The sequence below is a fragment of the Pezoporus occidentalis genome, unplaced genomic scaffold, assembly GCF_034315485.1.
Source record: "Pezoporus occidentalis ecotype Australia unplaced genomic scaffold, CSIRO_AGI_Poc_V1 ctg57, whole genome shotgun sequence".
NCBI lineage: Eukaryota > Metazoa > Chordata > Aves > Psittaciformes > Psittacidae > Pezoporus > Pezoporus occidentalis.
Window position 1 is genome coordinate 2,410,220 of NW_026915910.1, and position 26,975 is coordinate 2,437,194.

A 26,975-nucleotide genomic window follows, 5' to 3' on the forward strand; every position below is an offset into this window, starting at 1 on the left:
AAGCTGAAATCAGTGACAAGAACAAAGCCATCATCAGCCTCCCTCAACTTTATGCTGCTGACCAAGGTCATTCCTTACTGCAGTCAGCACCTCTCCTCAGCAAGAGGGACCCTCTTAGCTCAAAGTCTGGTTGTCTAAGTCAGTGGTGGAGAACTAGCCCCTAGACAGTGGTCAATATGTCTGGTATTTCTTGGGTCCAGCATGCTCCCATAAAACTGAAAAGACACTTTCTCCTTTCATTTCTATCACAGTTCCAGACCATGGCCATTTCCCTGATTTCAGTGGGTTCTTCCTGATTTACCTCATATCTAATTGAGAGAGAAGCCTTGCCCCTGCCTACTTTCCCTTTTCCCTATGGACCCAGTCCCTCTACTGAAGGTGTTGTAAACTGAGTGCAACTTGAGCGAGGCTGGCAAGGCTGATGAGTGGAAAATGTGCAAGACAAATAGGAAGTGCAAGGTCCATTTTTTACATTAGAAGCTGGAAATAGATGTAGACCATGGACTTCTAAAGATGTGTGCACCTATTTTCATAAGGAAGGAATTCAGTCTCCTAAACACAGGAGAAAGCTAGCTAATATGTGCTGGTGATTTCTTGCTCTACAAAACTAAGAATACACCAGTATCAGGACATTAAATGTAAATAGAATTCTACTGACAACAAACTGAAACAATAAAATAGCACATACACTAAAAATTACATTTGAAATAATTTCTTAACAGGACACACTTTCAGTAGTAGGACTATCTTTCTGTATGATGAATACACCTACGCTTTGAGATGACAATCATAATTCAGTTACTTTAAGCCAGTATCACTAAAAGTCTATTGATATATTTGTAAATTTAACTCTATTAGAAATATAATTCTTAAGAATGAAAACACAGATCACAAACCACTAATAAATGCTTTTGCAAAGGTAATTGTCTCATGTAATTTCCCTGTGGGTATTTGATGTATTTTAAATTAATCACTTTGAGATTACAGATTTATTATCGTATTCTCAAAAGCTCAATAACTTGACTGAAAATACTTTATTCCAACAAATAGTCTATGGTAGAAATTACAGCACTTAATTTCAACTTGAACTGCAAGTGTTGCAGAATTATATCTCTCTGAAAATCTCATCTAATGACTGAGAAAGCAAAGATACTTCTTTCATAACAAAGTTTAACTTGGCCACTGAATTGCACCAGCTTTGGATTTTGAAACCACACCGTTAGAAGTGAAGTTCCCCTGTATGACAGGTCTTTTGAAGCTGGTTTCAGTATATACAATTTAGCTGTCAGTACAGTGAGGTCAGCACTCATTTCCCCAGCAGTACAGATAGGTTCTAAGGTGAGATATTACCAACATATAAATTAGGAAATTGTTCAGAAAAATCAGATGTCAGGACTAAAAATGGCCATTTAGAAGTACTTCCAGCTATAAACGGTTTCTGCTAGTGGATTAGCTACTCAATTCCTGAATATCTGGTCAGTCATGCCCTATCTTCACCCTTTGAAATTTCTTCCAAAGCCTGATGGTTTGTGTAGTTCAGAAAGTCCCATCTGAGCTTTTCCTGCCTTAGCTTCCAGCTTTGATTTGTCATTTTATCACCTTCTGAATTTACAGAAGATGATAGAATAAGAAATCATTCCCTTCATTTACATTAATTCCCTCCATTTACGTTATTATTGCCTTAAAGCTATTTATAGACTGACTCTCGGAACTTTCCTCTTCTAGGCTACTTAGCTTAGCCTCAATTGCTTATAGAAGATCTTTTTTTTTATTTACCTGCTGCGTTTCCTCTAAAGCTTTCCTTTTCTTTGGGGACCAGAACTGCAGGCAGACAAGCAGGTTCTCTACACACTGATCAGTCGAAGATAATGGCTTGTAATTCAGGATCAAGGATGTTCAGATGCTCCACAGGAAGACTACTAGATGTTGTAAATAACCTCCATGAATGCAAAACCCTAAGGTAAGATGACTTTCTTGGTATGTTTTGTAAGATTGGTGGAGGAAGAGCAAGACTCACATCAGCCTCTGATTTTAGGATGCTAAGCCTCTGTGTAACCCCTTTTACAAACTGAAAAGACCTTCTCATCTCTATTTTCATATCTATTTCCTACACATACATATTTTCTAAATGCTTAATATTTTCATTGATGTAGGATTATGCTTGATGCAATGTAAATATTCATCATTTAAAATTATATTTTATCACACTCTATACCCACCATCTATGACTGAAATACATTCTGTGAGACAAATTTGGTTAGTGTCATGTTTACTTGATATTCCACAAATTTTTGTCATTTTACACAAAGACTTAAGAGACCTAGTCCCAAAATTGCCTTTAGGCATGTTAGGTCCAAAATACAGATCAACAATGTGTGTTACTGACTCAGGAAACATACAAAACCTTTGTTATTTATTATTATCTTTCATCCCAGATGTTGCAGTTACCAGATTTTATACTGATCATAGAATAGATCTCTAATTGCAGGTACCAGTTTTCTAGGGTTTTATTCTCTGCACACTTGAGATACAAAACTACAGTCAGTGACTTATAAAGGCTTATTGTACATAACTAGTGAAAAATATTTTAAATTCAGAAGTAACAAAAGCATGAAAACCTGTAACTAAACCTTGTATTTCAAAAGATTTTGTTCTGACCTATAGGTCCAAGACCTACTCCACCAGCTACAAAGTGAAACAAAGGCATAACTGGGCAAGTGAAGATCATGCTGGGCAATTACAAAAATAGCCTTATCACTGTATGCACCATGTGTGAAGCGAAGGGGAATACAAGTCATGCCTGAAAAGAAAAGCATGTAAATTAGAGAAAGGTCAGTATGGAATACACAATGGCTCAAGAACATATGTAAACAGGGTGATAATAATAAAGACCTCTTCTCTTCATTGCATAGAAACAGCTCTCCAGAAATTCTGGTTTCAGGTGGTTAAATTGGGCTGGAGTACTGAAAAGATTTGTGAAACTTCAAAAGATGAATATGTGTAGGAAACCAATGTAACTGAAAAGATGTCAAAGCAGCTTTCCTGAAGGATGCAGACAGACGTGTGAAAGTTCCCTGGTGGCAAGAAGAGGTAGAAGCACAATCATAAAATTAATCATGTAGAATTAGAGAAGAAATAAGTGATTGGCTGGTTAAGAGCAATACAGATTTTTTCTCAGAACTAAGATCACCCTGCACACTGAAGATGGATCATCCTCCAGAAGACACTGTCCATCCGAGAAAAACATTCTATAAGAGAATCCAATTCACTAGCATTTACCTGCCAATTCTCATACTCTCATACATGTAATCATACTCTCTTCATATGAAGATGCATCAATTTTTTTTTTCCCTTTGGATGCCACAAAGCCCAAAATCTTATGCAAGGCTGCAATCATACACTGTAGGCCATAAATATTTTTAACAAACTACTAGTTGGGTTGGGTTTTTTTCTTTATTATTTCAGGTATAAATTTTGTCACAACTGCATTCACCTGCATGGTAAAAAGGTTTCTACTCTCTTCCTAGCTCTCACAAGCATAACTTTTATTTTTTATGCTTTACTTTTTTCAACTTTTTCTGTCATAAAAATTTGCTTAATTCCCCAATTTCATGTGTCCCTTCAAGCATTTTAAATCTCGATAGTTCTACATTGCCAACAGATTTCCAATTCTGAGAGCAAGCGTTATAGGAATTCTTCATCTATGACTGAAAAGGACCGAATTTAAAGTTTCCATGTACATGTTTTCCATAATTTCATTGTCTGTAACCTAACAATACAGAGTAGTGGCTTACTTTCACTGGGACAAATTCACTGTTCAGGTCCACCCATTACACAAATAGAATCTTAACCTGTGGCAGTTATTTCTTTCAAGCCACTGACAGTGAATTCAAATAGTATTTTTTCTTCTCCACAGCACAATCTAAATGTGCACGTAGGATACATAACAAAAGATTAGCATTTATAGCTATTGTACTTGATGACACTATTTTCATTGAAAAACATTTGGTTTAATGTTAACACATAAAATGAGGAATTTTCTTAATACAACAAAGAGACTGAAATATTGAAAATGCAATAAAGAAAACTTCCTTCAGAGTTGTATCCCTTACTCAGTCATCATAGTGAGCGTGCTTTACTTTGTTGGTGCTTTGACTAACCTCAGATCCCAAAACAGCAGAAGTTTGAACCCTGCAAAATATGTAGAAGATTTCAGGAACAGAAAATGAGAGGTTCACTGTCCTTTGATGACCTCAGACCAAAGTTCCATGTCTCAGTTTTATACAAACATTAATTATGTAGAAGACATGTAGAGCACATGTAGGGGACAAAACTGTCCTGACAGAACTGGCAGAACCTTTTGAACCACGAGGCTACAATCTTCAATTCCATTCAAACTGGACCTTGAAAATTTAAATCCATGACAAGGCCTCTTATTCCTCTACCACTGTGATCCCAAATAGAGCTCAAACTAATTGTATGATTTGTTTTCTACTAGTGGACAACGAAGGTGCTCCAGTTTTATCGTTCAATCAAAACTGATCCCAGAGCTCTTAGGTTCGGATTCCACATTTAAATTGCAGTACTGCATGCCTGAATGTTTATGTCTAGGTTGATTCAGGAAAACATCTTTCATTTTAACACATGCTCAGTATAAACACATCTCTAACTCCTGCTCACATTGAGGCTCTATTGTCTCAAACAGAGCAAGATATTATTCAGCAATGTTAAAACTGTGTCTTCAAACAAATATAATTATGGGACTGAATAAAAAATAAATATATTTAAATAAATCATATGAAACATTTTTATCATCATTATGGAAGTTGGTAGTTAGAGTTTACTAAACCTCTGAACTATTTAAATAGCACATGTATCTAGTACATTCCCTATAGTGGAATCAAAAAATATTTTACAGTCCATAAGAATATAAGATTCAGCCCCACCATAAGTATACATCCAGTTCTGGGATGACCCAACAGAAAAAGAGAGCACCTAATTAAAAAAAATAAAGAGAAAAGCTTCCTCAATTTAAACTACAGGAAGGGCTCATGCATAAACTGTGAATTGATATAGCCTGAAATCTGGCCAGACTAGTGGGTAACTTCTACAGTCTTACCAGCAGCTCTACTCCAACTAATCTGCATTCATAGGGCCACAGTGCATCTCCCTCTATATCAGACCATAGTTACAATAAATACCTATATGTACCAACCAAAGTTTGCCTGGGTGATGAAAAGAACCAAAGCTGCAGGATGATGAGGGAAGTTTGTTAACGGCCTCATAACCAGCTTTGGAAATACTGTGGATCAATTCTTGGGTGCAACTTGCAATCACAGTCAAGAAATAAACTTATAGACCTCATACTGAAAGATCTATAGAAGGGAAAGTACTCAACTTCTGGGGAAAAAATAACACAAAACATTGCATAGGTAACATGGCAACTCCTTGTACCTCTGTGAGTTCTCCCAGTGTTTATTCAAACTTCTTTTTGTAAAATATTGCAGAGAAGGAAACAATATTTCTTCCACTCAGCTTAGGAAATTCAGGAAAATTCAACTTCTCTTCCATTGTCTGAATATCATTTGAGAAAATGGCAACTGCTTGCACTGCAGAATGGTAGTACTGGGACATGCCAACAAACATCAGAGTACTTTAAACCTTCATGATATAAAACAGAATTAACATCACTACAGATCAGCTACAAAAGAAGTTCAGTATGGCAGAGAATACATGTTAAACACAATTGTGAATTAACTGTATGATAAAAAGCACCATTAAATGTTAAACAAGAAAGCAATTGAAACTCTTTCATAAATGCTTTCTCTCCTTAAAGGAACAATTCAGCGGAAAAAAATCAAACCTTACAACTTTCTTTTTTTAACAGTCAACACAAATATGTGTAGGAGACTTTCTGGTGGTATTTTTTACTAGATCATATTTTTCCCAAATAAATTACATAAAAACATCAAAATCATTATTTTAATCATTAAAAATCTCCATATACTGGACTGCTAATTTTGAGTCAGTGCAATGCCTTAAACTCTAGAGCAATTTACCTTAAAGTAAATCCAAAAAAGAAATATAAGAAAATGGGAAAAATTATGGCTCAGATCCAGCACAACTATTTTGGCTGCCTTACTCTGCAGGTCAAGGTACATTGTTTTTCTGTTTCGAGTATTAGGAATTTACAAGCTCTTTTTAGTAGGACTGTTGTTCTAAATCGTTCCTGATCCTTATCCTCTCAGGGCTTAGTGGTTAAAAATTGGAAATAACTGCACTTAAGAAAGATTTCTCTTTTACCTATGCTGTAACCTTTCTCATGAATTCCCTAGTTTTGAAACAGGTTTCATGCATAAGACTGAGGAAAGATTTGTCTTTTATAGTAGATAGTAATCTCATAAAAAATGGTGAAAAGTACAATATGAGGTGAAAAAAGTCAGTTCCCATTCAAGAAGTCAAACCTGTCTGATTAGTGCCGTCACATTCCACTGTAATTTTGGCCAGAGAATAGTGAAAAGGTGTGCAAACTATTGGTTGATTCCATTTGGCTTGTGTGGAGCTGATTTCATTTAGTTTCTGCTTCTTTATAGCAAAGTCATTCACGATTCCAAATTGTTTAAATAAAACTAGCATCTGAGCAAGAGACCTTTGCTCTCTCATTCACAAATACCATCTGTGGTGTATGAGTGTGGCACTTCTGGTCTTGCCTTGACTAAACCCAAAATATTTCTGAATACTGAAGGACTGAATTCAAAGTGGTTTTCAAAGTAGCCACTGGAGTTGGAAAGTTATTCAAAAGGGATAATCAATGGGCTAAGGTTTCTCCAGTGGGTGATTTGGAGTCCTGATAACTGAAGCTCCAATTCAGATTTGCCCTCTAAGGAATCCTTTCTCTCACGCTCTAGATCTCCAGCAATTGCAGTGGGAATCTAGGGAGTTTAGCTTTAGCAAATTAAAACTGGCCTTTGTGAATACTTCCCTTTCCATGAAGGAAAATATTATCCAAACTATCAAACTATCACTTCTATTAGTGCTAAAAAAAAAAAAAAAGTATCTTAAAGGCTATGAAGTGATTTTTTTTTATGCAACTGAATCTTTTCTGTTTGTTCTTCCTCTGAGTACTTCAAATATTTACTCAGCAATAATCACGCTATTTTGATCAGAATGGAAAGAACTACATTGTACATAGGACTAGGGAGTAAAATAAAACTGTCATCATATTTTAATTTATTTACAGAAAGAGGATCTTGAGACAGTATGATTGCTTGTCATCAGGTTTTCATTCACTATATGCGAAATGAGCCTTCATACTTCCAGTTGGGTTTCATTCATTGCTGTCGAGTCTCTATGTGCAGATATGGTATACATCCTATGGGAAGGAGAAAGCACAACAGTTTATTCATACCAAGATGACAATTATGTTCCTAATTCTGGGAAACTATTTTTCCAGATAGTTTTGTTCACTGCACAGGCCTAGGAAAACCAGTTTGCATTCAGCATGAGGGACTGGGTGAAAATTCCTTCTTCCTTCAGCTAAACACAAATGCAGTTACCAAAGATTCACAGAAGGCTACTTTAGAGTTGTCTCCCATTTGCACAGAACTGCAGAAGGTTTTTTGGTAAACTAGAAATTCAGCACCTCTAACACAACATAAATAGTCTCTGTATGTTCTGCAGATAAATCTGACTGTAAGACTATAGCATAATCTTCTAAGGAAAGCTGTGGGAGCTTGAGATATTGACTCACTGAACAATACAACAAAAACTGCTGGGATTGATAAGGGAATAATAGAAAAGATGAAATGGGCATTCATGCCTCTAATAAGTACGTACTGAAGCACGTGATAAGGGAATAATAGAAAAGATGAAATGGGCATTTGTGCCTCTAATAAGTACGTACTGAAGCACATATGTTCTAGGCTTTTGAGGCAAGCTACTGGAATTCTATCGATTCACCATCACTTATATATGTTAGGGCATTTGTGCCCTATGTATCAGTCTACACTGTCAGATTAACACCTATCATTATCTCATTGTTCAATCACAGAAGATACTTGACTGACACAAGACAGAACTAGAAGTATTTTTCCTCTAAATGCACAATTTGTGTTTTCAGGAACTCCACTGGTGGTCAGCACCAATTTTATTGGAAAGTTGTAAATAGAAAAGAGGTCTTCTTATTACTCTTTATTTATTTGGGGTTGTGGTTTTGGTTTAGGGTTGGTTCTTTTTTGGTGGTCTGTTGTTTGGGGTTTTTTTTTTTGGTATGAGTGGTACCTAAAGGGTGATTAAGGAACTATTGTCTCTCCATGCTAATTCTGTGGCTGAAAGGCATAGTATTAACAGGTTAATTATGTTAGGAATTAACACAATTCTCTCCCATTTACTTTTGTCTGTCAGTGGAGGTCATCAACACCTTCTGGAGGTAATCAGATATGATGACATGAAAGAAAAGGAACAGGAGGACAGGACTGATCCAAAAACCATTAAAACAAATTGGACTTTTTTCAAACTATAAATGGAGTTACAGCAGGATCTAAAGGTGAAAAAAAAAGAAAAAACAACAAAAAAGCCAAACTAACAAACAAACAGAAAAAAAACCACATCTCCTTGCTTCACTTTTTACACCTACAGTCACTTTACAAATTTTTATGGCAAGAAGTACTCTGAATAGTTCATGATCAAAACCAAGATATAAGATTCAAAGAGCTGTGACTTTTGGTAGATCTTAGTTTGGTACTTTTTGGAATATTGTGTTCTTAAAGATACCCTTCTTCTCAAAGAAGGAATTACCTTGATTTCTTCAAAGAGCTCTTCTTCAACCCTCGTGATCGGCAGCAGGCAAACTTACAATCAATGACCTGGTAAATAATTGGGTTGTACATGGCTGCTGACTTTGCAAGCAAAGTTGGTACCACTGAAAACTGAATGGGAACTGAATCAGGCTGCCCAAAGGCTGACCACACAGAGACCACAGCGTATGGGATCCAGGCAATGAGGAACCCTGCACAGATCAACATTGCCACCTTGTGAGAGGAAAAGAGAAAAGAGAGAGCGTGGTTAGCATAGCAGTTTGACACTAGCAGCACAGCACAGAGCCAGGCAGAGTGCAAGGGAACATGCCACAGGATGGAAAAGAATGATAACTCTTTTCAGGTATTTTTACAATATGAACACAAGCTGTCACACATTTCTCTATTTAACATCTATCTGTTTTTCTTTCACCTGATACAGAGCAGTCAATCAGTTTGTTATCACAGACCTTTAAAAATGCTGTAAGATCTGGCTAAGCATGAGGAAACTAAATGAACTCTCAGAAATTAAATTTTTTTTTACATAAAATTTAAATTATTTTATGAGAGTCCTTTCAAAATATACAGGCTCTCTTGTTTAGGATAATATATAACAAAGACCTGTGAAAGGTTTTGAAAATCCTTGAAGCCTTTTTATTCTGTAGTCTCTTCCAACCAAATATTCCTCAGATTGTCAAAAAGAAACTCTCAGTCTCTTTTCCATTTCATCCAACCATGCACTGGGAAAACCAAACCAAACCAATATTAAACACAAATCTGCCAAATTCTGGGTTGTTTTAAATCAGATTCCAAAGTTCATAAAATCAAAGTGTTTGAAGGAGTTTCCAGGGCTGAATTAGGTTCTGATGATGTGTGGAAGTAGGGGACCCTGAGTGTTTGTAGGTGAGTTTATTTAGGGGGATATACTCTTGTCTATATCTGTTATAGCTCCTTCTGCTGCATCACTCAGTACCAGTCACTGAGGCAAAACCAAAGGAAAACAGTAAAATAAAAAAAGAGAAGATATTGTAACACCTTGATCTAACGCAAGGCTTCTTCTGCTCTTGTAGGTTGTGCTTATGTCCCCTAGAGAAGGTGTAAAAACCCAGTAGGACCAATAACCTGCCACAGGGATGGCAACTGGTAACAGGAGGAAGATTTTGGTAAACTAGGTCTATCTTCTGACAGCACCCATGAGAGGGTCTATGGACTACATTCAACTGGAAAAATGCCAACTCTTTGAATTCCTTTCAAGACAAACATGGAAAAAGTGAGCATAAAGTCATTCAATACGGCATGTCCTGTAAAGTTTCTGGGTCCCCCTCCAGCAGATAAAAACTAACTGCATTTACCTGGCCAAGCCAAAATTGAAAATACTGGTAATTTATTTGAGAGTGAGAATGCTAGTACAATGGCTAGGGTTTTTTTCTTCTAACCTATATCATGGATTTGCATTCCATTAGAACTCCATTAAAAAGCAAATTTCTACTAAGCATTTAGGTTGTATTTCTGGAATGCAGGAAGAAACAAGGAAAGGACTTCCTTATAAGATGCAGCCAAAGGAATGTTTAGTGTACATGTTAAAGAAAAATTGTCTAAATTTGTGATTTGCATACTTTACCTGAACCACCCTGCCCGCACTCAGACTGATACAGCTTCAAATGACATCATTCAATAATACATCCCTAAGGTCCTTTCCAACCCTAACTATTCGATGATTCTATGATTCTATGATCCTGAAGAACAGATGCCATTATACTGCTAGCATTGACAGATTATTACTACATCGAGACTGATAGCGATACATGTGCGCTCATTTGAAATAAGTCAATTAGTAGGATTATAACAAGAAATCATCAGAAAGCACAAAGGGTTTGGATATTGCATAATGTTTTGTGGAGCTTTTGGTTCCACCTCTTGATCTAGTATTTTTTTCAGGGGAACTTCATTGCTTTATGCTTTTTGTTGTTGTTGTCTGTCACTGAAGAAAGACTGCATGTGAGCCAAGGATCTCAGATGCAGCCTGTTTGTTATAAATTGTGCTGCGGCCTTAAATGAGTTATGATGGAGACCCATTTTCAATATTTATATATATCCTGAGACACGTTCTCCACTGCAGATCCAAGACAGAAGGGACAACTACTAGTGTCTCAACTGAGATCAAACTGAAGTTTTACAGGATCCCTCCAGTATAGCAAAAATAAATCTTCAACCTCAGATCAGTTTCCACTGTTTTTCAAAGGAAAGGTGCTGAATAACCATGAAACTGTACCATATTGAAGTATTCCTTTTTAAGGGCAAATATATTTTTACCAGCTATATTGGCAGCACTGACCATACAGGTATCTAGCTGAGATTCTCCAATATGTTTTGACATAATGCCACTTTCTGATGCATATTATATAACTCTCAGTTCAACTCCCCAAAAATGTAGTAAAATTTGATCAGCCAAGTGAAAGATGCCACTTGTCTCCCTCTTGGCAGGGCTTACAGAGGCTGGTGAATCTTCTACAACTAAGAAATCTGGCTTTATTCATTACAAGTTTTTATTTTGAGAGGTTTCCTGGCACAATAACCAGTATCAGCAAGGATCATGTCTGTCACTATTGCCAAATAGAAAACAGATTCAATCAGAAAGGGAATATAGGACACCATCTGAGATGGAAAATTAATTTTATCACTTGAGTGCACTTTTATCAGCAGCTCATGGCTGAACCTAGATGATAAACTATTTATATAAAAACAACTGAAATGTCACTGAGGTGACTTTGGTTTATATCTTCATTAATGGAGGAACATAAACTGTCTGAAAGTTTTATTTCCTTTCTGCAATAATCTGCTTTTTATCTGTTTTTTCTGTTATAATTCCTCTGCACCTTGAACGCCTTAAATAATCCTTTACAACTGTTTCTGAAAGCAAAGGGAGATTTACGATCGGGAGCAGGGCCACAGGAAAATGATACAGGCCATGTAAGGTCACACAAGGAGGTCTGTGGCAGAGCGTTTTAGTGAATCACGATCTCAGGGATTCAAGTACTCAGCTGGAAGCATAAAGACAGTGAAGGACTGCCTGGCATACCTGCTACCAAGAAATAAGCTGTACAACACAACCACAAGGAACAGGTTTGACCACAGTCTCAACCAGCAGCACTTGGTATAAAAATAGCTAACGAGGTACAAAGACACTCCTATTTCATACCTAAATGGGGGGTGAGATTTCAACACCAAATCATAGGGACAGATCGATGAGTTTGTCCTTCTTACCCTCTCCAGAAGGCACACCTTTTGGTTAAACTCACACGCTTGGTTACCCTGAGTGTTTTGACCAGGGAAAGTAAGCTTGTGATTACAATCCTATTGTTAGTGCTTCAGTTAATGCATTTATCACTGGCAAGCCAGAAGAACTCTATATGTCGCATATGAATAAACTGTACTATTTACATGTACTGGTAGAGCCAGTGAACCCAACTGGCTCTTTAAGAGGAAAGTCTAGTCAATAGACTTTCTGTGCATCCAGTGTTGGGCCTACAGCTAGTTTTCATTTTTTTGCCTACAGTTCACATTTTAATTTTCCTGCAACAGTGCCCTTGTCACAAAATTATGTTTCAACTCCTGTCTTATTCTATCTCAACAGTAATGGAGGAGAAAGCTAGAAGAGCCACCTTCAGAGAATTTTACAATTGCTTAGCATAGCAGAGCACATGGCTGAAGACCTCCAAGCCTGTTTTCACAACCCATCAAAGCAAACTAAGTTAAATCTTCCTACCTACCTTGGTCAGCTTCATTTCAAGTATGTTGCTATTCTGAATCCTGGTATCATAGTGAGCAACCTCTTTGGTGGATGATTTGACTTTTAAAATTATTTTGACATAAGAAAACAAAATCACAGCAGTTGGGAACAGGAGGCAAAAGAAAAGAATGCTCAGAATAAAAGCCTGTCCAGCCACTGAAGCTTGTGCCAGCCACCAGTCCAGAGTGCAGGAAGTGCCAAATGGCTCAGGGGCATAGCTCCCCACACCAGTGAAAGGCACTGTAGCCCAGAATGTCGCATAGCCCCAGATTACTGCCAGACAGATGAATGCGTGATGTCTCTTAAGCCAGGTACCTGAAAGATAAGTCAAGAGTTACAACTTCAGGTCAATACGTATTTGACACAATTGAACATCTCATTTTACACGTACAGTAGGATGTTTTCGGCTGTTTGACAGCAACTTTGTATGGTTCATCTCGCCTCTTTCTAGGTATAGACAGTGACCCCTGAGCTAGCCACCATTGCTGGCATTCTACCTCATGAAGAGAAATGCACACTCATATGGAGCACTCCACTTGACTGCATTTCAGATCTTTACTTTAGACTGCGATGATTTACAACCTGGAAGAGTACATACAAAAGCAATACAAACAAGTAGCTCAACAGCAGTTGTGGGAATCTTGTCTAGCAATTTTGAAGCTTGCTGTGTGGTCTGTAAAGGTGTATTCATAGTATGCGGTCAGATGAGATGGAGTTTCAACACAAATGAAGGACGATCTTTAATTCAGCCTTTCATTACTCTGTGTGAAAGCTCACTAGCTGCAACTGTATAATGTAACTTAGTTATTTCCTATTCCTCCTGTCATATATTAAGTGACTAAAGTTTGATCTCAGGTTGCTTCTCAACATTAGTTATTAACCCAAGTGACTGAAAGACAAAGCTTTACAGAGGAAATAGCCAAGGATTTATTTTTACTTTGCCATTCTTTTCCAGTACGATGAATCACCATGTGTGTACTATCAGAAGTATTTGTAATAGGTATTTTCATGTGTCCTTGCCCATTTCTTTTTATTTAATGCCATTGTCATGTCTGGAGTTGTAGGGTGGAACACGGTCTCTCTGTTCACCTTGCATACAATTCTAATTCATCTAGAAAAAGCTTCAGTTTACAAGCTTTCCATCATCACCTTTATTCAACACGTTAGATTGAGATAGGACTACCAAGTTAAAATCAATGACTTCTGCAGAAGCTCAGCCGATGTTATTGTAACAGCTCCTTCCACCTTGGAAGATCTAATCTGTTTTCGCTCCCCATCCATTGACTTTGATGAGCTTTCTTGAATGTTTGAGAATGACTTAGTACAAAGCCAAAGCAAAGAAACAATTGCAATTTGGATGTGACCAGTGCCCCTTCCCCAGCTGATTTTGTTTCCAGATTACTAGAAGGAAAATGAACACTGAATGACAAATTCTGTATTCAAGCAGAATGACTGAGAGACAGAAGGGTGCTTTGTTGTGTTCTGATGTAGAACAAGGCAACAAGGTGATTTTCATATGTAAAGTCACCTTGTTTATTCCCTGTATTTTGTTGGGGAGTTAGCCCCTTCTAATGCAAAAAAAAAAATCTTCTCTAAACCATGACAACATCTTTTAGCTGTAAAGGATGAAGCATACAATACATTGTATTTAAGAGATATAAAATATTGATGGATATGATGATAACAGCTTTCATTGCTCAATTCATTGCGTCCTCTCAGGTTCCATCTCCATATCAGATAGATGATATCATATTGTGACCTATTAATAGGCCTTGATAGACACAAAGTGATTTATCTATAAATGATTACTAAAACTCATAGCTTAGCAGACAGCAAAAGTGATATATTCAGGAATACAAATTTAGCTGGAATTACTTGGATCATGAAAATATGTTTTTCTTATCTGTGTATTCCCCTCTATATTTAACAAAAACATTCTGAAGAGCTTAAGTATGATTCCAGTCTAGAAAACTATATCACGTAGTATAGATTTTCTATGTTCACATAATACAGCTTTCTTTCTTACCATATGACAAGTGGCAGATTTTTAGGTATCTATCCAGGCTGACAGCTGTCATGGTAATGAGGCTCCCACAACCAAAGAAGAAACCAGCCCATCCATACCAGCGGCAGCCCATCCATCCAAACACCCAGCGGTGAGAAAAGAAGGAAATGATACTAAAGGGTTTTCCTACAACTTCAAAAGGAGAAAAGAATGTCAGTTGACTGGTAACATCCATCACTGATTAAAAAAACCTTTTTCAGAAAGGGTCACCTGGCCACAAATACTAAAAAGTTTTAAGCATCCTCAAACAGAATAGAAATACTTAACTATTTTGGAGACTGTCCCAGTGGCACCTTAGATTATTTCTCCATTTGTAAGACAAGGTAGTGCATTATGGAAGAAATGAAGTTAGGTCATATGTTGTTCCATTTTCACCTTATAGCAGATTAGTATTATCCATATTCTTTATAAGTATCATGAAAATGAGAAAGTTTGAAAATTGTAATTTTCTAGTTGGAAATCTCCATTTCCTGATTTTCCTTTTGTCTCAGACTGGACTAACAGAAAAAAAATCAACTCTAATGGAACAGAAAACTCAAAAATGTACAATCTAGGAATATCAGCACAATTTACAAATCCCTCATTTCTGCTTACCAGACTGACCTGAAATGTTTCAAGGCCTGAACAGTTCAACTGCAACATTCAAATAACATTAAATATTGAACTCCGCCTTCTTGTGACTGTATTCCTTCCTGCCAGCAGTTGCCAGAGCACCTGAAGGATTTGAAAGCAAGTCAGCTGCCTTGGGCTGGTTTTCCTGGCTGAACCACACTGTCTGTAATGTCATGACAGCTCAGTGAATTGGTTTATAAAGTAGTCTTGCAAGCTGTAATTCCCACAAGGTAACCTATTCATAGAAATCAAGACAAAATTCTCTATTTTGTTGACGTGATTTGTAGAAAACTATTTTGGATTGTTCCCCAAAATATTCCATCTCAGATGAAACTGATGAGAAATTAAACATTCTGTTTTCATTCTTACCAGAAAGTTGAAACATTTCTACCAAAACAAAATCTTTAAGAAAATGGCCTTTGATACATGACTGAAAACCCTTCAAAATAAGACTTATTTTTAAACACAGCATTTTGGGATTCTTTTCTTTTAGTCTAAGACTGAGCCTTCAGGCTGAGCCTGAAGGTTGTGCTCAGGTCAATATATTATGTCTGCTTTTCTTCAAGCAGAATAAATGTGCTTGAATTTTTCAAGCAAAAGCTGACTCCAGGCAAGGCTTGAAAAAAACCCACAAAATAAGCAAAGGTCTGGCATATATGCTAAGAGTCAGCAACGTTATCCATGTAAAGCATTGCCAGCTCCAAAAGCCAGCACATTTCTTTACACAAAATCAACTTTCCCTCCAACAGCACAGAACTCAAAGCAAGGTGTCTGTGTGAAACGCGCCTGATGAAGTTTTGATCAAGTGCCTGGTGCCACCCTGTGGAAACCTTCAGGAAGTAGGGCTGCGGCAGAACCTGTTTCTTGAACAAGTGTGTGAAATGCAATGATTTTGGAAAAAGTCCCATCTTCATTTTGAGGCAGAGCACATCACATTTCTCCAGTTAACGTCTTCCATTTTAAAAAAGTAAACTAAAGAGAATGGAGAAAAAGCACGCATGGCTATGCCAATCGCAGTGACCAAGTATATCATTTTAACAGTGAAACTAGCAGCCCTCATGCTAAGAGCGTTCCCAAATAAGCTGTAGTTTGCATGCTTGGGACATATAACTTACGTGGTTAGGAGATATCTGTTTACATTCAAATATATAGCTTTGGAAATTCTCCTGAAACACTCTATCTCATTGGAGTGACTGTCATCAGAGTTAGATATGAGCCTTATAAAATAAGACAGACTTTCAAGACACAAAGGAGATGGGATCATCACAGAAGAGGCAAAAAACTGGTGTGGGTTTGTTTGGGGTTTTTTTCACTTCGAAGTGCTGCAAGATGGAAATAGAGCCTCCATGGCAGATATGCCAAAGAAATCATTGGGATTTATTTGTGTGATAGCAGAGCAGAGATATTTATACTAAATCCTTTCTTCTGCTGAATTCATCAGTGTCTCCTTCAGACAACCATGCTTACTGATCACCGAGAGGCATCGAAAGTACTGGAAGTTGAGGCAGGGACATGTGTAGTGACAGCACAATTAACCCCAATTTTGGGAGCCTGGGAGCCATCGTTTTATGTAGTTCAGTGCTATTTTAGGTTTTTGGATGAGGGCAAAAGCATTTGGCAGAGACAAGGGCTGGAAAAGGATGCACTGGAGCTAAGGGCAGGGATCCTGGTATATGCAACCGTAGGGGACAGATGACTTTGGGAGCATGGGAACATACTGGCATTTATATCGCACTGGGAAGATCCCATGGTCAGCTGGGTCACATCAGGCTTTCATACCCATTCGATTATCTGTCACCCAAAATACCTTTTTTCAAAAGGACATCCAGTCCTCCCCAGTATTTGCACATAGCCATGAGTAGCTGCATGAGACTCATGTCAAGAACAAAAAGAATGACCTCCAAAGGCTTTTGACTCTGCAAGTTCATGCAAACCTTTCCAAAGCTCCTTCTTCTCATGCCAGGACAACCAGACTGCAGGGCTGAAATAAAAATCACTCCAGTTGGCTGAAATTGTTCTTACTCTATAGACTGACACAAATGTTTATTTTCCTGACCCAAAGGTAAAAGAGAATGGTCACTAGAGAAAAAATGATTAGCTTTGGTAAACTGATGGCCACTGGCAATTTCCTATTCTTTCCCTTCATGCCTCACCCCACTCATATTTGGCTAAATATGTATTTTTGAGGCACCTGGATCCATTCTTCTGCACCCTACAGCAAGAAAATATCATTTTCTTCAACCATAATACCACACTCTTTTGTGGCTATTGCTCCAGGATGCATAAGAGAGCTGTCTTTGAAGGCCAGACCACTGCTGGAGTAAGCATGAGTTTTGCCTGATTGATTGATAAATTCAACCTTATTTTTTCCTCTGTACTTTTCATTTCTTCCCATTACATTGTTCAGGAATGTTGTTTTCTATCCTTCTTTGTTATATACAAATAATAGAGCAAATAATAGACATATTATTTGACAGGGAATAACTTGATGAAATATAACAAGGGAAAGTGTAGAGTCCTGCATCTGGGCAGGAACAACCCCAGGTTCCAGTATAGGTTGGGAAACGACCTGTTAGACAGCAGTGTAGGGGAGAGGGACCTGGGGGTCCTAGTGGACAACAGGATGACCATGAGCCAACACTGTGCCCTTGTGGCCAAGAAGGCCAATGGCATCCTGGGGTGTATTAGAAGGGGGGTGGTTAGTAGGTCGAGAGAGGTCCTCCTTCCCCTCTACTCTGCCCTGGTGAGACCCCATCTGGAATATTGTGTCCAGTTCTGGGCCCCTCAGTTCAAGAAGGACAGGGACCTGCTGGAGAGAGTCCAGCGCAGGGCAATGAAGATGATTAAGGGAGTGGAGCATCTCCCTTATGAGGAAAGACTGAGGGAGCTGGGTCTCTATATTAGAGAAGAGGAGACTGAGGGGTGACCTTATAAGTGTATATAAATATATAAAGGGGGAGTGTCACGAGGATGGAGCCAGGCTCTACTCAGTGGCAAACAATGATAGGACAAGGGGTAATGGGTCCAAACTGGAACACAAGAGGTTCCACTTAAACTTGAGAAGAAACTTCTCAGTGAGGGTGACGGAACACTGGAACAGGCTGCCCAGGGAGGTTGTGGAGTCTCCTTCCCTGGAGACATTCAAAACCCGCCTGGACACATTCTTGTGTAACATTATCTAGGTGTTCCTGCACCGGCAGGGGGATTGGACTAGATGATCTTTCGAGGTCCCTTCCAATCTCTAGCATACTGTGATACTGTGATACACAAATAGTAGCAAAAGGCATTTTGGGCTTTCATGACTTCCAGAGGACTGTGTCTTGCTGTTCCCAGAAAGAATGGTGGGATAGTAAAAATGAGTGAAAATAAGACATGAATTTACCTGAAATGCCCAGATCACACACTGCTAAATTAACAGTCATTATCTCAGCAGGTCTCAACTTCTTTTTTCGCTTTGAGGACATAAAAATAACATAGCCATTTCCCAGAGTTGAAAGAATCCCTATAAAAATGCAAAAAGAAACCAAATCAAATTAGGATTCTTCTCAAAACTAGCAATATCACATCTTCCTTTCAATATTCTGTGATATTTTTGGCCTGAACCCGTGGTCGCAAGGATAGGCATTTTACTGTGACACACGATCATCTCATCTTCATTATGCAGCTCACAGAGACATCAGCTGCAGGCATCTACCTCCCACAACAAAGGCTATTTTCCCCCTCTGCTGCAGGACACTGCCTTCACCATTTGAGCCTGCACAACTATCCACTAAATGCACATAATAGAAATCCCATAATTCCTCTGCTTTGATTAACCCCATTTTCCTCACAAACATTTATACAACCATGAATGAATGGCTGTATTCTGTCATATACACATACTCTGTCATAGAAACGGAATGAAATTTTATCTGTCTGTAATCAGAAGGACCCCAATCTCTGACCAACCTTGATTTTATTAATTACTATAAGCAGAGATTGAGGGATACATTTCTAAAATAATGTAAGTTAATATATTAATATTACATCTTAAATTGTAAAATAAATATTTATTTCTATCACAAGAAAGCAAGATAATAAAATATATCTGATTTCAACTTCCAGACGGAATTCAGTGCACAAGGAGGGATCCTGTTCATGTTGACTGACACCTTTTCTGCATGTTACCACCCAAGGGCCTGCAGGGACCAACACTGCACATAGTTAATCAGGCGTGGATTTTAATCACGCTGGTACCAAAAATTGCAGGGTTTACAGGTCCATTAAAGAAAACTGTTCCTTCACTAACTCATGTCTGAAGGAGTTCAAGCCCAGGGTGAACGTTTCAGTAGAAACACAGGACATCATCCCTTTCAGGAAGCAAGAGTCACCCGAAAGGCAAACACACTAAAGGGACAACAGCCCATGGAGGCTTCAGCAACAGGAGAGGGGGCAAGTAAGAAGGAGGGAGAAACAGAAGAAAAGAATGAAGAGCAAAGAGTGTCCATTCCCTACCAAAGTGACCTAGAACAGCAACAAAGGAGATGATATTGGAATGAAGTTCAGCCTGGGAAAGGGTGAGGAAAGTGTTTTCCCTAATTATTTTATGTTTGTCATCTTTGTTTCTCACTACCCAAATCAGAAATTAAACTTAAATTCCCCATGATGAGCCTGTTTTACCCACAGGAGTAATTGGTGATTGATTCCCCGTCTTTACCTTCACTCTGTTATCTCCACTGCTTTTGCTCTTCCAGTTTTCTTCCCATCCTATTGTGGGGGCTGTAAGCAATTGGCTGCCCTGGGTGCTTGGCTATTAGCTGAGGCTAACCCTCCACACTGCTATAAAAGTTCATAAATAACCCAACTTCCCTCTGTCAATGAGGCATCAAAGTCGCTCCTTGTGATACTTTCCTACATATGGCTTTGGTGGTGCAAACTCCAATGTACTCCATGTTTCTAAAAGACCCAGCCACACAGAAACACCACCCTCCTTAAATATTGGAACTTTGAATACCACATAATTTTTATCAGAGTCTTCTGGGAGGCCAGACCTCAGGAATTAAATGGGCATTTATTTACTCTGGCCTAGCAATGGAGCAAACCCCTTGCAAGGATGCTCACAAAACCAAGAAACCCAACCTGGGAATGTCCCTGAGGCAGATAGGAAAATGGTTCCCAGAGGCTAAAACCAGACTGTTAATCAAGAAATAGGTGCATCTGTGGAAACAAAAAGTCTATCAAAGCCAGGAGAAAAGTACTTTGATTTTGAATTTTTCAGTAATAAATTCAATACTCATCTAACCAGCAACACTTATTATTTCTTTACTGACAGTATTGCTTTCTGTATTATTTTTAAAAATAAACAAGACTGAAGCTGGCTTATCATTGAATATTAGCTTTTCTCAGCAAATTTGATTTACCCTTGATGAATGAAAACTAAAGAACTTCCTATTCTTAGAAGGGCATGTAGTGATAAGAAGAGGGCTAATGGCTTTAAACTGACAGAGGGGAGATTTAGATTAGATATTAGGAAGAAGCTCTTCCCTGTGAGGGTGGTGAGGCACTGGCACAGGTTGCCCAGAGAAGCTGTGGCTGCCTCATCCCTGGCAGTGTTCAAGACCAGGTTGGACGGGGCTTTGAGCAACCTGGTCTAATGGAAGGCGTCACTGTCCGTGTCAGGGGGTTGGAAGAAGATGATCTTTCAGGTCCCTTTCAACCCAAACCATTCTATGATTCTGTGATTCTATAATTCTTGTGGCCTTAAAAATTTAATCTGAATTATATGTAGGTTGAAATCATATTAAATATTTTCTTCCTTGAAGTTAACTGAATGAATCTCAGCATTTTTCATGTACCTTAATCCTTTTCTCTCTGAATGCCATTTTCTGTCTCATTATATTTAAGATATTCAGAGTACCAGCATCCGCTTTGAAATACCTTTCGAAAGGACCTGACATTTTCCTCAATCTTTTTCGACGGGTACTCCAGAGATGCTTTCATCAGACATGCCTCTGAAGCAAATGTTCATTATTAATAGCAATATTTCAGAGAGCACCAGCCCACTGACCTCCTGATCATACATCTGGAAGGGGTCCAGTGACATTTTAAGTTGCCTTTTTTCTATACCCGCACCTGACTTGTTTTGGCTGGGATATACTTAATTTAATTGCTTATCTGAATTCTTTTCTTAAATCCTTGGTGGTGGAAACTGCGATATCCTTAGGTGAGCCATCTAATACTTCATTTTCCCTATGATTACAAAGATTTTCCTAAAAGCTAGCTGAAGTCTTCTCTGGTGCAAGCTCCCAAATCTGGAAGGTGCTGGCAGGCTGTGTGCCTGGATTGGAAACGGGAAAAAGGCGCATCAGGTATAAAATAAAGGCTCTTTTCCAGGAGCAAGCTGTCCATGACACCATAACACTATTACAAATATACTAATGAAGAGCCAAAGATGCTATAGCTAAAAATGTGACACCTACAGAGAAAGAGTCAGGCTCAGAATCACAACCTGCAGTGAAAGGTGAAAGTGTATAAAAGTAGCAGTCTGAACAAATAAGACTCCAGTAATAAGAATCCTTTTCTCCCATCTGACAACAACGTTAAAGCATCAGAGAAAATAAAAAAAAAAACAGATAGTTCAGGATTTTGTTTTCAATTAAGTTGTTTCATAACGTACTGAGGAAGTGTGCAGCAACAGTTTGCAAATCAATAGTTACTTGCCATGGGCTTTCAAAGGAGCTGACAGCCAGCGGGTCTCTGCTCAGTAGTTAGTCACCCTACCAGAATGTACAGTAAATCAATCAAGTCAGTGATGAAAAAGCTAGCAGGAGAAGTGACAAAGTAAAAAGAATTGGATCGTTATAACCGTGGGTACTGTTTGATTAAAAAATACATGTGGAAATGAACTAGTTAGGTGAAAGATGACACATTCACAGAGAATTTCTCATAGATTGGTTAGGACTCCTGGTTTTCTTAAAAGACAAAAGAATTTATTTTTATATTTTCAAATAATAAGGATGCTCCATCCCTGGCAGTGTTCAAGGCCAGGTTGGACTGCACTTTGAGCAACCTGGTCTTAGTGGAAGGCATCCCTGCCTGTGGCAGGAGGGCTGGAACTGGATGAGCTTTAGGATCCCTTTCAACTCAAACCATTCTATGATTCTATGGAACTTCAGTGCTTCACCTGGACAACCAGCTCGACATGAAAAGCTCTGCTGAGTTTGCTGATAAGGTCCAGGCCTTATTCACCCACTGTGTAGCTTCCTCCCACAAAATAAATTTTTGAAATAAATTTTAAAGACGCTTGAACCTTACACACCTCAAGCACAAAAAGATGCCCAACAGCAATCCTGGCTTCCCACTTTTCCACAGATAGTTCCTATCTCCACTATCAGGATGACCACACAGGACATCCTCAGAAGGGGCCACCATGTCTTGAAAGTGGCCTGCAAAAGAGTAGGGAGCACAGTTCACTGCCAGGTGACAACAGACAAGTTCAGTCTGAAGCACCAGATATAACAAAAAACCACAGACATACCTTCGCTGGGCATGGGAGCTCAATGCTCCATTTTGGTTTTCCACCTTCTGCCGATTACAGGGTTTAGAAAGTTAATCTGCAATACTGCAGAATTACCGCAACACACAGCTGTGCCCAAGACATATTTGAGCACATCGGTTTTGCTTACTGCTTTGGATACCTGGGAGTTGTGGTCAACCATAAAGCTGCCAATTAAAGCAAATTTATACCTTTAGCAAGCCTGTTGAGAGAAATTTGATGTCAGTGAGTAGTCTGAGAGAGCAAGGCTTCCATCTCCATCACCTTAAGATCCATGTTCTACCACAAAGAAATTGCTGCATGGCCGTGTTTCATGTCCTAACAGATACGTAGATGCTTTGAACTTCCTGAAATCAACTTAGTGGAAAGGGAAATTCAGGATTATTTTTGTTTGCATAAAGTAAAAAAAGTGACTAAGAGATTTACTTGAGAACAACTTCTCATATTTTTGAAAGCCCAAGATATTATTAAAACATTGCTCTCCACCTAAACATTAATGGGTAATAAAATATGAATCTGCACACTAACAGGAGCTAATAGTGGCATCCTCAGGATGCTAAACTAGCCCAGGCTTGTGAGGTGCAACTCACATGAGAAGCATTAGCCCAAGAAAAACTTGGGGGAGGTTTGTAAGAAAAATGTGTTTAAAGACTACTCCATTTATTCACGAGTACAGAAGACCTGACATTGCTCCTTCCACCAGTTTTCATTCCCTCTCTTGGGAATTACACCTCTGAGATCTGAGATGCAATTCTGCTTTACTGATAAAAAGCATAACACTTTCCTTCTTCACACAAACCCCTATAAAAAGAGGGGGTTTCTGTACTTAGCTCTAGCAAATTAATATCCATTTCTGTATTATACAGTGTCTTGAACACCTCTGTACTGGCCTAAAAGATACGAAACCAGTTGTTGTTGAAATGGCTGAGGGCACAACTGACCAGCAGCTAAGCAATGACTGCTTAAAATCATTGCAAAAGGAATTAAAAATATCTGTGCAGGATACATGTGATATCTTATGCTACAGATGCAAGTCCAAGGAAGATGCAAATACAACATTTATATGCACATGTGAAAAGTATACTAGGCTCTAATGAAAGCTGCCACCAGAGTGTGTAAAGGTAAGTAACTAAGCAAACTACAATGAAACATAACCATATAAAAAATAAATTAAAATTAAAGAAATATGTAGGGTATCTCTAAAGCTACACGTGTACAGCAGACCTATGGCTTCAACTTTCCTGGCTTAAGCTGCTGAGTTTAGTAAATCCACCACAGGCTGTTTGATGTCCAGTGAACACCACCAGGAAGGTGGGAATCTCACTGATAAGTCCAAATAATTAATTTGGATTATTGGCCCTTTTAAAACTACAATCTCAGTCTCCTCCCATTGCCAGTTTATGTCTGTGCTTTCATGGTTAGTTTTTGGTTTTTCCTTGGAAATTTATTATTTCTGTTCCTTTCTTATGCTTTTCAAGATGTTTCACATCTGGCAGGGATATTTCTATGGAATTGGATAGATCTACACTAAACAAAGCCGATATAACAATGCCTCCCAGTGGAAGGATTCATTTCACCTACTCAGTCGTATTTCCTCAGATTAAAGCTGAATTTGCGTAACCAAGTGAAAAAAGACCTGATGGGGGATTGTCATGGACAGTTCAGTAAAGACATCTGTCTGCAAAGCTGCAAAAAATATGTATGCAAGTGAAAAGCTCAGGCAAATACAAAACAGGGAAAGAATACCAAGGTACAGCTTCACCTGCTGATTCTACTGCTCTGAACTCCTTTTTTCATAAAGACATAAGCGGAAGACAAATGAGAAATAAATAATATTCAAGTCTTTGTGCAACCTCCACTGCAGAAAAGATTTGATTACAGTCAGGGGAAAGGCTGTAACAAAGAGTAGAAAGGATGGACGTAAAATAGTGAATGAGAAACTTGGCAGTAGAACTGAAAGATATTTGTGTTTTGTGAAGTACTGATAGAACAAGAGGATGAATCAAAACTGAAATGAATGTCAGGAAATACACTGTATACTCTGTATTCAGCCTGGTGTTCAGCCATCATCACCCAGTTTGGTGTAGCAGTTATGTGTCCTTGGCTGAGCTTTACTGAGAAAATAGCTGTTGAGCTAAAAACTGTGCAAACTAAAGCCATAAAACATAAGGAAACCTAAACCATAGAAAGAAGTGTAAATGTAGAGTCAAGTACTGACACAGGAAAGATATAACCCTGCTCACCTCCATAAAGTAAAGAAGGTAAATCGTCAAGAAGGACCAGTTTATCCTCAGAAGCAATAGAGACCAGTATTTTCCAGCTGAATGACAACACCTAGGCATTTGAATACTTAACATAGAAATCAGACCCAACTATCTTCTGTGTGCACTAACCAGTAAATAATTGTGTTTGTTCTGCTTGCAAAGTCACTTTGCACACAGTAAAAGACTCCAAAATAAAAGGGAGGGGAAGAGGTTAGGCAGAAAATATTGTTCAATATAATATGTAACAGAGGACAGCTGATGCCAGGAGCCAAGTAATATTCAAACAAGCACGTCTGATAAGCACATCTGAGGATGTTCTCTTCGCTGCGTAAGCAGAGAGAGGCTTTGAAAACAGGTCATAAACCTTACATGGCATAAGGGAAAAGGGAACAATTAAAATGCAAGCTAGTAACCTATCACTAGAGAGAAAAAAAGAGAGAGTATTTCTTCACTTTTTGCTATAAAGCCTATTGCTAGTCACTTTTGGCTACCTGGAGCAGCACTGTCTATTGATGCTAACTGTTGACACCATCTTTCTATCACATTCTCTTCTGTCCATCCTGGATTTTTCTTTCTAGTATGAAGAAATATTGTCCTGGGTTCAGCAGTAGCAGTCATTTTTCCCCTTCTTGGTAGCTGGTGCAGTGCAGTGTTTTGACTTTCAGCTCGGGAACAGAGCTGATAACAAGGATATTTTGGTTTGGCCAAGGACTTTGTGAGCCTCATGCTCTGCCAGGGAGGAGGGGGAGCCGGGAGGAAGCAGAGACAGGACACCTGACCCAAACTGACCAAAGAGGTATTCCATACCACAGCACGTCATGCCCAGGATGTAACTGGGAGTTAGCCGGAAGGGCTGGGGGACTGCAGAGTTGGAGGAGGTATGGGTCGGTGCTTGGTCGGGCTGGGGGGGGCGAGTTATCGGTCGGCTGGTGGTGAGATGATGTATTCTCTTCCCTTGTTATTTCCTTTATCATTATTATCATTGGTGGTAGCAGTAGTGATTTGTGTTATACCTTAGTTACTAAACTGTTCTTATCTCAACCCGTGGGAGTTGCATTCTTTTCGATTCTCCTCTCCGTCCCTCCGGGAGCAGGGGGAGGGCAAGAAAAGGGGGGGAAGTGAGCGAACGAATTACCTGACTGGGTTTAAACCACGACAAATATGCAATTACGCATCTAATGCACAGCAGCTTCTGCCTTCTTTGTGAGTGCCTGCAAGGATGCAATAGCATAGTCATATTTCAAAGATGAATTACAAAATCATTACCAATTACTGTCAAATAAAACCCAGCTATGATGTCAGCTTCTTTAGAAAGCTTTGATGCAAAGGGGTCTTCCTTCTGGAGATAGTGTGGGAGGTATTCTTCTTGGGAGGAAGTATTATGATCTGATGCCATCCCATTCATGTCAAGTTCAATGTCTGAAAAACAAAGAACAGTGTCTGATAGAACAAAGTTTGCAATAGATCATGTCTGCCACACGAAAATGCGAAGACATTTTTGTTCATATACAAGATGCATCCTCCTGTCTCCATTTCTTTTCTGCCATTTCCCAGGGCATTTCAAGATCCAGTTCAAAATTTCATAGGGCATCCTACCATGATTTATTTCACGTCTTACTTTAACCCAGGAATGTCATTATTCATATGGCATCCAGCACAGTAATCCATCTGAGCAGCACCTAGGTACCACTGTGTTGTGGCTCTCAAGCAAGAGCTCCTGAAGCACCTTTTGTGAATATCTTAAGAAGCTTCATGTTTCCAGCTGGGTGTAAGAGTGACCCAAGACTGAGAATACAGAAAAACCAAGCAGGGCAATTGTTTGTGTCTGAATAGTTTCATTCCTCAATGTGTTTAATGCATACTGAACTTGTCTTTATCTATACACACTGCTCTTGTAAGCTTCAGAAACTAGGAA

At 38.7% G+C, this 26,975-nt stretch overlaps 1 protein-coding gene across 1 annotated transcript; it reads right to left on the reverse strand.

Moving 5' to 3' along the window:
• Window positions 1-7,264: 7,264 nt before the first annotated feature.
• On the reverse strand, window positions 7,265-26,651 carry OPN5 (opsin 5). Its single transcript, XM_062638587.1, is given in 6 exon segments — window positions 7,265-7,372; window positions 8,797-9,029; window positions 12,566-12,900; window positions 14,612-14,782; window positions 18,645-18,764; window positions 26,327-26,651. Coding segments are annotated over 6 exon segments (1,248 nt in total). The 3' UTR covers window positions 7,265-7,308.
• Between the last annotated feature and the right edge of the window lie 324 nt (window positions 26,652-26,975).